The sequence below is a fragment of the Magallana gigas genome, chromosome 5, assembly GCF_963853765.1.
Source record: "Magallana gigas chromosome 5, xbMagGiga1.1, whole genome shotgun sequence".
Classification (NCBI taxonomy): Eukaryota; Metazoa; Mollusca; class Bivalvia; order Ostreida; family Ostreidae; genus Magallana; species Magallana gigas.
In genome coordinates, this window is record NC_088857.1 from 37,920,095 (window position 1) to 37,934,254 (window position 14,160).

Genomic DNA, 14,160 nt, shown 5'->3' on the forward strand with positions numbered 1-14,160 from the left:
TGAGCGTTTGGTTGAATGAGACTAGAGTTCAATATTGCTTGGCTCCATACAATTTTCGAGAAATATTTCTACCACTGATACATAGTTTGATGGAATTAATTTTATCTTTAAACATTATTTAACATGATTCATATGGAGGTTTCTCGACATTCTAGTCGAAAAAGTTCAAAAATTCATATCATAAAAATATGCGTAATTCAAATTACAAACTACGTATACATGTACTTGTCATGCAAAATAACATATCATTGATTTTAAAATAAATAAACATCGACAAAATCAACTCCCGTCAGTTCTTCAGTACTTTGATTTTCACTTATTGTCCGACGAACAAGAAATTACAGTGGCCTAGAAAGGAAATATCTATGGAGGGTAATCGTGTTCAAAAATCCAGACATGTAAACTTGTAAATCCGAATATGCAATCGTGTTGATGTGTGAGCCTGAGCATGAATATGTGTAATTCTGATCGTGTAACCTATAAAACTCGGGCATAAACACGTGTAAGATTTGACTCAGTTCCTTCGCATGATGCACATTTTGCAACTTTATTGTTTACATTAGTTAATTAAACCTTCAACTTTGCACACTTTCAATCCGTAGTTTCTGCATTTGTAACTTCAGGCTCGGCAATAGCACATCTGACATGATACAAATTGACAAATGTAAAGTCTACAAGTTTGTCGAATTTTGACATGACCTTATATGGAAACAGTGTCGTCACTGATAGAAAAAGGCTAGCTGCAGGTAAAGGCATGCCGTAATCGCCGGGACGGAATAAATGAACAAAAATATTAGGTAAGCCTATAATCATATTATCTCTGGATAACAACATTTCATAGAGTATTATTTTTCGGAAAATTAAATTATGAGATTGGTGTACATTTTATCAAGAGAATGTATAAAAGATGCGAGTAAAGAATTTGATCGGCGTCTGAACCGGGAGGGGGGGGGGGGGCTAGGGGGGGGGGGGGGGGGGGGGACTTAGCCCCCCCCCCCCCCCCCCCCCCACTTTTTTGCCAAGTTAGACCTAACCATTAGGAACATAGCAACAGGGAGGATTCAACCCCCCTACTTTTTCCTCGCAACAAACAAAATTGTTCCTTAAAAGACCTTAAAGGGAATGAAATATTAATAGTGATATTGAAAATTAGAGTCATAGTACATGTAGGTATACTAGCACCCCCCCCCCCACCACCACCACCACCACCACGGATTAGGAATTTCATGATTTGGGGGGTTGGGGTTGGGCAGGTAAGATTTGAGTTATTGGTATACCCTCCGCCACGGATTAGAATTTTAATGATTATGGGAATTCTTGTCAATATTTTTCATGATTAGTTTAGCCCCCCCCCCCTTTCAATTTGCTTCCGACGCCACTGTTATTAGAGTACATGCAACAAATTGTTAAAGTATAGGCCTCGGCTGAATTAAGAAAATATCTCCAAATGTATCCTTATCGCTACCACAAAGTTGTGACAAGACCCATCCCCCCCCCCCCCCCCCACGCGAAAAATTACACGGGGTCCGTCAGCTGAGTTGCAAAGTTATCGATAAGAAAAACAAACTATTTAAAGACATTGGTTTTGAGATTGTGATTACCCGGTAATATGTGACATAAGAAGCGACACCCTCATTAAAAAAAAATGAATAAAAATTCCAAAGATAAGGTTAACTGTCGTGAAATTAAAATGTGTATAAATTATCTTAAGAAATGTTTCTTTGCATTGTCGGCAATATATAGGAAAAAAAGCCTATCATGCAGGTACGGTAAAAATTGACATTTTTAAACAATTATTTTAAGCAATTATTACGGGATTGAGTATGACGTCCTGAATGTCGGTTCAATACAGACTCACTTTGTGAAGTTGGCTGAGGTCTGTAGCTCCCTGTCTAAAAATACAGATGGACGATCTTTGAGCTACAATGCCTCCCATAGTAAAACTTCAATTTACGGCGCACAAAAAATATGCGCTAGTTTTTAAAATTATTATTGAAGATTGTGTTATTATTTATCTTTCACTTACACAACAAAAAAAAGTATAAATACATGTAAAGTAACATAAATTTTTCCGCGAAAAATTACCAAATCCTTGCAGGTCGTTTATTCTAACTAATTCAGAAAAATAACAAGAGTAAAAATGGGGTACTCTATATGCAATGTTTTTGCCCAAAAATGACTAAGTTCAACAGCTGATATTTTTATAAATTATCAGAAATCAAAATCCTAGCAATTTGCATACTTCTGATATATATGTATAAATGATCTGCAAAAGAACAACTTCCTATCTTGAAAACTGTTCGAGGAGTTATCAGTACAATAAGGGTACCTTTTTGACAGCCACTCGCCCGTCTGCAATTTTTACTATTTCAATAATCGGAAACCCGGTAAAAAATTCACTCTCAAAATTCTTAGAATTCAGAAGCAATGGAGTTACATAGGACCTCACAGCGGTCTTCGAACCCCATGCCGCTCAAAATATATTTACCCCCTTAGGAAATTTCTTGATCCGTCTCATTTCTAGAAAAGAGTACGCATTTACTTATATTCCAGTTGAAATTACATGTCAACTATTTTTAGAGATATAAGATATTAGGCATTTCCTTTTATAATACCATGAGAATTATATTACGGAAATTAGCGCATTCGTCACATCGGCAACGATTTTTTTTTCTACGTGAACCTCTTCCTGTTTGGTCCAGTTTCAATCATACCTCAATTTTTTTCCTAAAAATAATACCGGTGTTTTCGATAGAAAAGGTGTCGTTCATTACAAGCTTATTGCAACAGTTTAGCTGAATATTATGTTTATTTTTCGTTCATTCCGGTCCGGCGGTTACGGCATGCCTTTTCCCGCAGCAAGGCAGTTGCCATATAAGGTCATGTCAAAATTCGACAAACTTGTAGACTTTACATTTGTCAATTTGTATCATGTCAGATGTGCTATTGCCGAGCCTGAAGTTACAAACGCAGAAACTACGGATTGAAAGTGTGCAAAGTTGAAGATTTAATTAACTAAATATAATGTAAACAATAAAGTTGCAAAATTTGCATCATGCGGAGGAACTAAGTCAAATCTTACACGTGTTTATGCCCGAGTGTTATAGGTTACACGATCAGAATTACACATATTCATGCTCAGGCTCACACATCAACACGATTGCATATTCGGATTTACAAGTTTAAATGTCTGGATTTTTGAACACGATGACCCTCCATAAATATCTGTGTCCTGGTAAAATTGATTAAATTATCTAAACAAGCGTGCTTTGCTTTCCTACTAAAGTGTCTGTAACGGATTTCTGATAGGGACCGGTTAAACGAAAATAATTCGTTTTTGTCCAGCTTATGTAACATGTTAACAGTCTTGTTTGTAATTGTAAATCGCTAAGAAAATTATGTGTATTTATTTCAAAAATTTTTGATGCTGTCTGCTCCTCTTAGTTGTTTTCCTATTATGATCCTTTATACTAAAATCTAACATAAGTAGTGATTCTATAGTCTGTTCTTTTTTATGTATATTTTTTCCCTGTATGAAAATGTACCTGTTTGTCTGTACCTCTGACGATTTGTATTTGTATGTATTATATATATGTTCCTCTTGTACTAAATTATTTGGTCTGAGTGAATAAACTGAACTTGAACTTATGGAAGGTATTAAATCGTGTTCAAAAATCCAGACCTATTATCAATAGTTCAAAGAGCTTCACTGAATAAATAGATTTAATTAAATGACAAATGAATGAACAAAATCCGCCTGAGGGTATTCATGGTGTTTCACGGCTCGGTGACTTTTCAGCTTATTTCATTGTCAACAAACTCCTCTCTGAAAGTGCGAGCCTCGCGTGTTGGTAAGTTGTAGTATTGTTTCACGTTTAGTATATCTTTAATATAAGAAAATACTGTACAGGTTTAAACTTTATATGTACATATATATAAATACGGACTGGCCAACTACATGTATATCCTGCTATAGGTTACTTTGTAAATCCTTCAAACAAAATTGATTTTCTGAATTGTCGATAAATGAAGAGGAAAAAGTCCGAGTTATTGAGCGATATGAGAGGTATTCCGAAACTGTTTTCATTTATTTGATGTGACAGTGTGTTTTGGGTGAATTCTATTAAAAAGCAGTCTGCGTGGTTTTACAGTTATACACTGTACAACAGTGTACAAGCTATCACAACAAACGCACAAGTTTCGCAATGCTATTGAAGCCGTTAGGATTAACTACACATGATAGTTTCAATTTAAAGGCCGAATTTTCTTTTATATGCCAAAGTAATATATGCCCAAACTACATGTATGACCAATACGTAGACAAAACCTCAAACAATAATAAGATTCTTGATAATTGATTAATTTCAGCAGGACTGCATTTGTACAGTTGTAAACATTTATTACCTGATCATAGATCAATTACATGAAAAGATGGTGTATCGAACCTAGCACGAAGGAACAATAAAATGAAAACAATGTGTTGAAATTGATAGAACAGCGGAGCTAGATGGATTTTTACTTTGGTTGATTTATATTCAGCAGGTTAGACTTCTATTAACGCTCCGTCAGTCATTCAGATAATTGCACAAAAATTATAATCCATCTCTACGTGAATTTTAGATTAGATGGCAGAAATAGTTGGATTGTCATAATAACAACAACAGCGTTGATGCTTGTGGGTTGAGGATCTTGACGATGCCGCTCCGTTTCAGGTACTTTATATTGTTAATTATGTGGAACTTTGTCTTTGTTTGTTGTTGTAATTCTTGTAGTGTTTTTTTTCCTGTTAACTTCTTGTACTGGTTGGTGTTGGTGGTTTGATGTTGGTTATACTAGTAGTTGATGGTTGACTTTTATACATGGTATTCTCTGTTTCAAGCTATTCATGCAACATATTTTCATAAATTATTTGATATTGATAAATTCCTCAAAGTTCAAACGATGTTTATACAATAGTATTGAAACAAATCTCAAGAGCTCCCCATTAAAACGCCCCTCTAGATTGTCAGGTTTCAATACACCGTGTCAGCTCAATACAAAAAGACTACATGGATTTTGCATATACCCCGGATGATAATGATAAAAAAATGTGCAAGATGTCCAGAGTAAATCTGAATGAATTTCAAAGTTCCTATTATAAATCTCCGTAAGCAATTTGTTTTCATACCTGTGAGTTTCACCGGGTAAAAACAGATGACCTTTCAATGAAGAATTCTTGTATATTTCCTTTTCATAAATTTCAATTAAACTTGATTGACAGGTATGTTGATTTTCGTAGAAATTGTCAAAAACGTGACAGAAACAATAACTTGGGCAAAATTATAGTACGGTAGTGTTCCGATGATATATAGTAGTACATGTAGGTGATGATGTCGTTGGTTATGTTGTTATTTTGGTTGTGATAAACTTGTTTTAGATGTTAATGGTAGTGATCTGATGTTGGTAATGCTGCTGCAGCTGTTGTTGTTATAGTAGATGTGTTATAGATGTTGATATTGTGTTCTAATGTTGGTTATGCTGTTATTTTGGTGGTGGACTTGTTATAGATGATGATATGATGCTCTTATGTTGGTTATGTTGTTATTTTGGTGGTAGACTTGTTATAGATGTTGATGTGGTTCTCTAATATTGGTTAAATATGGTTGGTTATGCTGTTATTTTGGTGGTAGCCTTGTTATAGATGTTGATGTGGTGCTCTAATGTTGGTTATGCTGTTATTTTGGTGGTAGACTTGTTATAGATGTTGATATGGTGTTCTAATGTTGGATAAGCTGTTATTTTGGTGGTAGACTTGTTATAGATGTTGATGTGGTGCTCTAATGTTGGTTATGCTGTTATTTTGGTGGTAGCCTTTTTATAGATGTTGGTAGTAGTGTTCAAATGTTGGTTATGTTGTTTTGTGTGTAGTGGTAGACTTGTTATAGATGTTTGTACATGTAGTGTTCTGATGTTGGTAATGTTGTTGTTGTTGTTGTTGTTGGTAATGCTGTTGTTTTTTATGATAGACTTGTTATAGATGGCTGTATTAGTATTCTGATGTTGGTAATGATGCTGTTGTTGTTATGTAAGTGGCAGACTTCTTATAGATGTCGGTGTTACGATGTTGATAATGTTGTTGTTGTTGGCGATGGGTATATTGTTCTTGTTGTTGGTTGTGTTGTAATGTTGGTGACAGACTTGTTATAGATGTTAGGAGTAGTATTCTGATGTTGATAATGATGTTGTTGTTGTTATATTGGTGGTAGACTTGTTATAGATGTTAGGAGTAGTGTTACGATGTTGATAATGTAGTTGTTGGTGGTGATGGTTATGTTGTTGTTGTTGGTGGTTTTGTTGTTATGTTGGTGGTAAACTTGTTTTAGATGTTGGTATTAGCGTTCTGATGTTGGTTATGTTGTTGTTGGTAATGTTGTTATGTTTGTGATGGCAGTCCTCCTCATTGATAGAATATTAGAACGTATGCATTTTTTTGCTAGTGAAAAAACCCATAAACCAAAAAATATTGTATTAAATCATCAAAGTATTACCCAGCTGTTTAGATATACACATGATGTTTAGTGCACAGATGTTAGCAACCTATAGATCGTTAATTTTATTTGGCCTTTATCATAAGCCCAAACTCGTTCATACATGGCACTGAATCGAAATTCGACAGATGTGCTATATGGTGCAATGGTTGACCTAAAAGTGATGTCATACATTCATGCGATAAAATCGATCGTGAAAATTCGGCGTAAAGCGACCAAAAAAAGGATTTAAAATCTGTATTTTATGGGTTTTCTTGGAACATTGGTCCATTTGAGCCTCGCATTTTTTGTTGTTGTTAAGACAAACGTGTATATGTGCATATTTGCAAGAAGTTAAACGTGATGATCTTTTTTTTGGTGGTGGGGGGCATTCAGAGATACATGGTAACATAAACAGTAAAATGTTTTCTTTGCGATTTTGTAGAATTTAAAGTTAACGATCAAAAAATAAAATCAACATCATCCGCAATTGCATGTAATGTATTTTTTCTGTTCCATCATACCCACTGGCCACATGAAACTTTGAAGAAAGCATTCTGTTATATAACTTTCCTCAGTTGTTCACATAGTCATTTTGATATGCGTGGACTTTTGGTCAAGGTGCGTAAAAGCTGCAGGTCTAGATAATTCCTTGCCTGAAAATAATCGAATGGACCACTAGGTGGTCCATTCAAATTTTTTTTTTTGGTCGTCCATACGGATTTTTTTCAGACCGGGAACTACAGAATTGCAGCTATTTGCGTAATCAATCTGTAATTATACTAGTATTGTAATGTACCGGTGTGTAATCAGAAAAATATATGGCCGTTACATGTCTGACAGAATTAAAATTAACAAACGTTTATATTTATAATTCATCACAGTAATTGAATAAATGTTAATGTAATTTGTTTTACTTTTTTCTTCAGGTGAGATGCCTTGGTCAACATGCACAACCAATTTCGAGGTGCCTGGGAAGATCAGTCGCTATGTTTTCGTCGCTCTAGTGGTTGGGATTTTCCTCCAATTAATCTTATACTATCAAGATATAGAGGTCACACATTTTTTCATAGATAAAAAGAAAGAACTAATCAGACTTTTCCCCAACGTATCAAATAAAAGCCTGGTAAATCGGCATGAAACAAAAACCATTCTTCTCTATAATGCGAAACACTGGGAAAAAGCAATATGGGGGTCGTTTACAAACAACACCTTTTGGAATAACTGTCCTTACACGTGCCAAATATCCACAGACAAACAATTATATAATACTAGTGATGCAGTGATATTTGTAGTGGATCTACTCGGAGGCGGAGCGTTACCAAAAAAATTACCTAATCAGGTCTGGATTTTTGCTCAGTATGAATCTACTAATTACTTGTTGAAAGAAACTGGTAGTAAATTTCTCACAAAAAATAATATGCGCAAATACAATAACAAAGTGAACTGGACAATAAGTTACCGGAGGGACTCGGATTTTCCATTTGTTCATGGTGTCTACAAAGTGAAAAAGAAGAGGGATGTAGAAGAAAAAGTGAAAAATAGCAATTTCAAACGTGGTATTGCTTGGTTCGTTTCTCACTGCAGCACAACTTCTAAGCGGGAAAAGTATGTTCGTTCTTTACAAAAGAGCATATCCGTTGATATATATGGCTCCTGCGGAAAATTGAAGCCGCCGAAAAGTTGTCCCAAAACAAGGGATGTTGCAATAAGAGAGTGTTGGGGTTTAGTTAAAAGTCGGTGTTACGACATACTCGACGAAAAGTATCTTTTTTATTTATCATTTGAAAACGCAATATGCAAGGACTATGTGACCGAAAAAGGACTGCATCACGTGACTCAACACAACATCATTCCGATCATGAGGGGCGGGGCGAATTATTCCCTGTTTAGTCCACCCCGATCTTACATCGACACAAAAGACTTCTCCTCTCCAGGAAAGTTGTCTTCGTACTTGAAGAGTGTCGAAAATGACTCGGGATTGCAAAAGCAATTCGTCGAGTGGAAAAGAAACTATGTCTCAAGTTACGCCGCAGAATCTTGGCGAGGGAATATGTGCAATATTTGTCGGAGATTGAACAATCGTGAAAAGTATGTCAGAATATATGGCGACATTTACAAATGGATCGTGACACCCAACAACCGGCCAGATTGCTTCCCACCAAGTGATTTGATCTAAACAATCCATGTGCATTTATTTATGAGAGAAATCCGCTTCTTTTTTTTTAAACTGAACTTTATTTATTTTACGTAAAGGAGAAAATCCAAAAACTGTCCATTCTGTGAGAGAAAGAACTGTTCGAGGCCCGAAGGGCCGAGAACAGTTCTTTTTCTCACAGAATGGACAGTTTGAGGATTTTATCCTACTTAAAACATTTTCTCTATTGTTAACTTAATAAATTGTCTCAGGTGTTGGGTTGAATGAATGCTAAGATTACGTAACACTATTGATTGTCCATTTAAAAAACAACAAGAAAAGGGGTGAAAATAATGGTGTATTGTTGAACTTAATGGACACTGCCAGGTAAGTTTACATTTAAATGATACCTAAGGTGATTTCTGACTACCCTCAAGGTAAAACTCAAGGAGAAAAGATGTCTTCATCAGATGGAGAAAGTATATTTTTGACGCAATAAAAATTTAGAGATCCAGAAGAAAGTGTAAATACGGATGCATTTTGAGTGACATTTTAGACATAGAAAAAGAAAATAGCAAACCAAGACACGGTTTGATTAAATTAAGACTTGATGAATTAATAGAAGCTAGTCAAGGTGTGGAGAATATGAAAAGATTTTTAAAGTGACTTTTAAAACCGCTTAACCAAGCAGAATTAGATGATTTGGTGAAGAAAGGTCTCTCAAAGAAAATGTAGCACAAAACAAAATGGGCTCTTAATTTATTAAGGAAATGGCAAATGAGTGAAATTATTCATGGAAAAGGGGGAAATTCAAGTACTGGAAATTCGAGTGATGGAAAAGGGGGGAAATTCAAGTGATGGCCATTGTTAAAAAATGAAAACGTAAAAATCATCCGGAGATGATAAATTCATATTGTTGTAAAATAATTTTTTAAATACTAATGTTGGGATTTATTAAAAGTAAATTTTCCTAACTGTTGAGGACCACGTGTGGGCATTGCTTTCAACATTTAAAACCTGTACATTAAGTTACCTGTAGTTGTAAAGAATCGACAGTTTTTTCCACTTAATATACAGCTACAGGTAAATTAATGTACAGGTTTTAACAATCTAATATTACGCTATATAATTTACAAAAACATAAAGGATTACATAACAAAAATGTTTTAAAACGATTGATGAGCAAGTTCTACAACTTATATTACATTTTGTAATATCTCTCGTTGGCACGGATGTTAGCGCGAGGGGGTCATTGGTGGGGGAAGAAGCCGGAGTACCCGGAGAGAACCCACGTGTCCAAACGGGCGACCGCCATACCCTATCACATACAGCCACTGTCTATCACAAGGATCGAACTCGGGTTGCAGCGGTGACAAGCGAGTGCATTGTCCACTAACGTTTCCCTACTTGGACACCTTTTTTTTTCTTTTGTTTATTCTTACTTTGTTTATTTCTTTTTTGTTTTCCATGTGGGATATTTTATGAAGAATGGTTAAATATTCAACACATTTTTTTGGTCAATTTATCAATTATATCTAGTATATGCTTTTTATTTATTTTATTTTGTATATCGCATATCGCATCCATATTTAGTTCAATTATTATTATTTAATTAAATTGTTGTCATTAAAATTTCATTTTCTTGTTAATATTATTTTATTAATCGTTTATGTTGTTATAACGTAAGCCGTTTTATAAGGAAGGGTCCAAACACATGTACATTTTTTTCAATCTATGCTTATATACAGAATGCTTAGCTATTAGTTCAGTTATTATGTTGGTTTTTTCATTGTTTATAAAAATTTATTTCCCTGTTGATGTTGTTATTTTAACCTCTAACATCTTTGTCACGTCGCTGCACATACTTGTTTAGATAAGTGAAGTATTCTTTTGCGGCTGGTACCGATACATTATTCAAGTTCAAGTTCAGTTTATTCGCTCAAACCAAATATTTTGGTACAAGAGGAATAAAGAAATAGAATACACAAAAAACACAAATCGTCGGAGGTATATATACATGCATGTCAGGCACGTAGCATTTTCTCGCAGCAACTAATTTTTTAAAATTTACATATAAAACTTGAATTATCATGGAGTTGCCCCCCCCCCCCCCCCTTTTTTTACGGAGTATGTAAAAAAATTAATATGAAAATAAGGAAATTAGGATTGAAATTGAAGTTTAAAAGGGTCTGAAAAAGATAGTAGGACTTCGGTATAGAGGATCAAAATAGGAAAACAACAAAGGAGAGCAGACAGCATCGAAGATATTTCAAATAAATATACACATTTTTTCTTAGAAATTAGCATGAACATGATATGACGAACAAGTGCAAAACTTCAGCTACAGGTATTTTTGGTGACCCTGGCACTATAAAGATGCAATTACTGTGCTATGGGAGAAAATTAATTATATTACAAGTTCACTGAAAACGTTGTTCCTAGAAGTAGTTTGGTGTTTTGTTTTGTTTTTGTTTTTTGTTTTTTGTTATATTATGTAATCTCTACAATCTACATTATATAAACAACAAAAATTGAAACTTTACCTACCAGCCAATCGGGTCTCTCTGCCGCTTAAAAACATGAGAAAATTAAGAGAATGTCAAGAGGTAGAAAGGAAACATGACAAATAATAAAGAATTAAACTTTTAGTGGTACTTATAACTTTACATAAGTTTAATGTTGTGAAGTTTATAGATGGCAAACTTGGTATTTTCACAAAACTTGATTACATTTAGTGACGTAAAGTATCTAGTATTTAGGTATTTCTATCTATTTGCTATCTATTTTTAGGTATTTAATAAGACAGTACTCACATAAATACAAGGTTGTATTGTTATTCATCAACAGTACATGTACGTCTTGAATTACAAAATTGCAAACCCTCCTACCGAGTGCATATTCTACCACCTTTCAGTCTCCACTGCCAGATGGTGATTTGATGTTCTGAATTTTATGAAAGTTTTTCTATGTTGATGTATAAGAAATATTCATAACTGGGGCTCGTCTTTAAAATTCTGTATACCTGGCTTTTTGTTTATTTAGTATATGTATCGGGATTACTTTTTATAGAATTTTAAACGGATTATCAAGGGAATGGTTTATTTTCTAAATTTCTACATAATTCCGTTATTACAAAACCAGTCTGGTATCTCGTCTTCGCTGTTCGAATGAATGCCATTTCCGATGTTGGATCATGCTGTCCACACTTGATATGTTTCCATTCTGTTACTGACAGCGTGTTCGCATCATACTCCAGTACGGGCATGACTACTGATTTATATGCACTTTCCTTTATGTGTGCAAAGCTGTTATTCAGATTACGGTGGAAGCAGAGTCTCTTGTTGCTTTGCCAAAGAAGTTAGTAGCTTCAAGTTACTAATGTGGTCGCTCCATCTTAGGATCTAATGTTACGAGACATCCAAAGTATTTTGCACTTTTTACATGTACGCTCAAGAACCTTGCCATGTAGTCTATTTTGGTGTATATATGGTTTATTTTCCGGCTGACCAGGCTTGGGCGAATTACATTGCAAAGTAATGCATTACATTACCATTACCTCATGAATTTTGGCATTAAATTACCATTACTTAATTTTCTTGAAGTAATGCATTACATTACCATTACATGAGTAAAGTAATGCATTACCATTACCATTACTTTGTGAAAAGTCAATTAGTTATTTAAAAGTAATTTAAAAGCTGAATAAAAGTTTTTGCAAAATGTTCACATATAAAGCATTTTTACAGGTTCATGTTCACTAGCACGGTTTCATCTTTTAACTGCATCATGTCGGGTTTGAAAATCTAAGATATATTCTTTAATATTTTCAAATGGGTTATATTAGAAGTAAGTTTTAAGCCAAGAGATTAAGGGTGGGTTTTGGGGTGTTAAACACCCCTTAAAACAATAGATTGTTTTGATACTTAGATTATTCTTGGGGCATTGTGTGTTGTTGACACATTCTTCACAGTAGAGAATTCATTAAATGCACAACTAATTGGAGTAAATTTTTCAAATGATATAAAATTCTCAATAACAACACTCTTAAAATGTTATGAAATTGTGTTATAGCTAGTTATATTGACAATTTAAGAATGGCCGGGTTTTTAATTTTTTAAAAACACACAACTAAAATATTTTATCTCAAGAATTATTTATCCTCTTTAAAACAATTTTTAATCAAATACAATTTTAGCTATCCAATTCATCACAATTTTATGAAAATGAACATGCATAAAAAAGCATAGTAATTCAAAGTAATATGCCATGTAATGCCAGCATTACACTAGATTTTGGACAGAAATGCATTACATTACTATAACTTGTAATGCTAAATTTGTGGCATTACACATTACTAGCATTACTTTGAAAACATGTAATGCATTGCACTGCATTACCATTACATTTAGCATTACCCAAAGCCTGCTGCTGACTGACAGAATGTTGCACATTCATAGACGTAATTCCCCTTTCCAACGCCTTTACAAAATGCCCAGTTTATGGAAGTCGGTATTTGGTGTCTGGGTATCTAATTCTGATGTAACAGTCAAACATATACAATCATCAGCTAATAGTCTCACTACAGCGTACAAGCCTTCCGGTATATGTCATCGATGTAGAACAATAACAATTATAGCCAAAGGACCGACCCTTGGGATACTCCAGACTTGACAATCTTATATAGTTGGACACTGATTTTCCCATCGACAAAGTCCTGTCGGAAAGGACGCTAGCAATCCAGTTGTAAAGGGACGAAGCATTACCCGGGGGGGGGGGGGGGCTCCATGCACCGACTTGTTTTCCCAAACTGAAAATTTTCTTAACACAATCAGTATTAGCAAAACTTTGATTAAGTTTCAGTAATAAAAAATGCTCTTCCAACATAGATGTTGGTGTTGCCCAGAAGAAGCTAGAGTGCATTAATGAATATATTTTTTTTTGCAGCACAGCTTTTTAAAATCTTGCATAAACCTGAATGAACCAAGGAAAGTTCAAACAGTTTTCTGGAAGGCTGATTTTATTGTAGAAAGTTTTTTTGTTTTTTTAAACTATTTTTATCAGTATTGTCTACAGATTAACTCGATGCTGTCCGTTCTTAGAACAAAAGACAAAAGAACTCCAACTCCAAACGGAATAGGATTGTATAAATTAAAAAACAAAAACAAATGAATCCTTAGTTGGTTTGTCAATGTTTAGGGATTTTTTTTAGGATTCCTATTTTAAAAAAAGATGTTAAGTGGCTGTGGCGAACTTTATCAAAAGACCAATAAATATGCCTCTGGTCAGTAAATCCTGTCATATACTTAAATTATATAATTTTATCAAATCAAATAAAGTGCACAACTCTCTCTCTCTCTCTCTCTCTCTCTCTCTCTCTCTCTCTCTCTCTCTCTCTCTCTCTCTCTCTCTCTCTCTCTCTCTCTCTCTCTGTTTTGTTGATTAATATCTCCTTTTACTAGAAATTTACAAAGGTCTAGCTCGCAGACAAATTTCTTTCAACCGGATTTTTTTAACATT

The 14,160-nt window shown here is 34.5% G+C and overlaps 1 protein-coding gene across 3 annotated transcripts; it reads left to right on the plus strand.

Moving 5' to 3' along the window:
- The first annotated feature begins 3,711 nt into the window (after nucleotides 1-3,711).
- Nucleotides 3,712-10,451, plus strand: LOC105320772 (glycoprotein 3-alpha-L-fucosyltransferase A). 3 transcript variants are annotated; one of them, XR_010714112.1, is made up of 3 exons: nucleotides 3,718-3,851; nucleotides 4,621-4,712; nucleotides 7,436-7,775. XR_010714112.1 is itself a non-coding variant. In XM_020064290.3 (2 exons), exons 1-2 carry the CDS (start codon nucleotides 3,743-3,745, stop codon nucleotides 8,683-8,685), a joined length of 1,359 nt encoding a protein of 452 aa, XP_019919849.3. In that variant the 5' UTR covers nucleotides 3,712-3,742; the 3' UTR covers nucleotides 8,686-10,451. The 3 variants fall into 3 exon arrangements, 1 of the variants encoding a protein (XP_019919849.3); XR_010714113.1 differs by lacking the exon at nucleotides 3,718-3,851 and adding an exon at nucleotides 4,394-4,542; XM_020064290.3 differs by lacking the exon at nucleotides 4,621-4,712 and having other exon boundaries at nucleotides 3,712-3,851; nucleotides 7,436-10,451.
- Nucleotides 10,452-14,160: the final 3,709 nt, after the last annotated feature.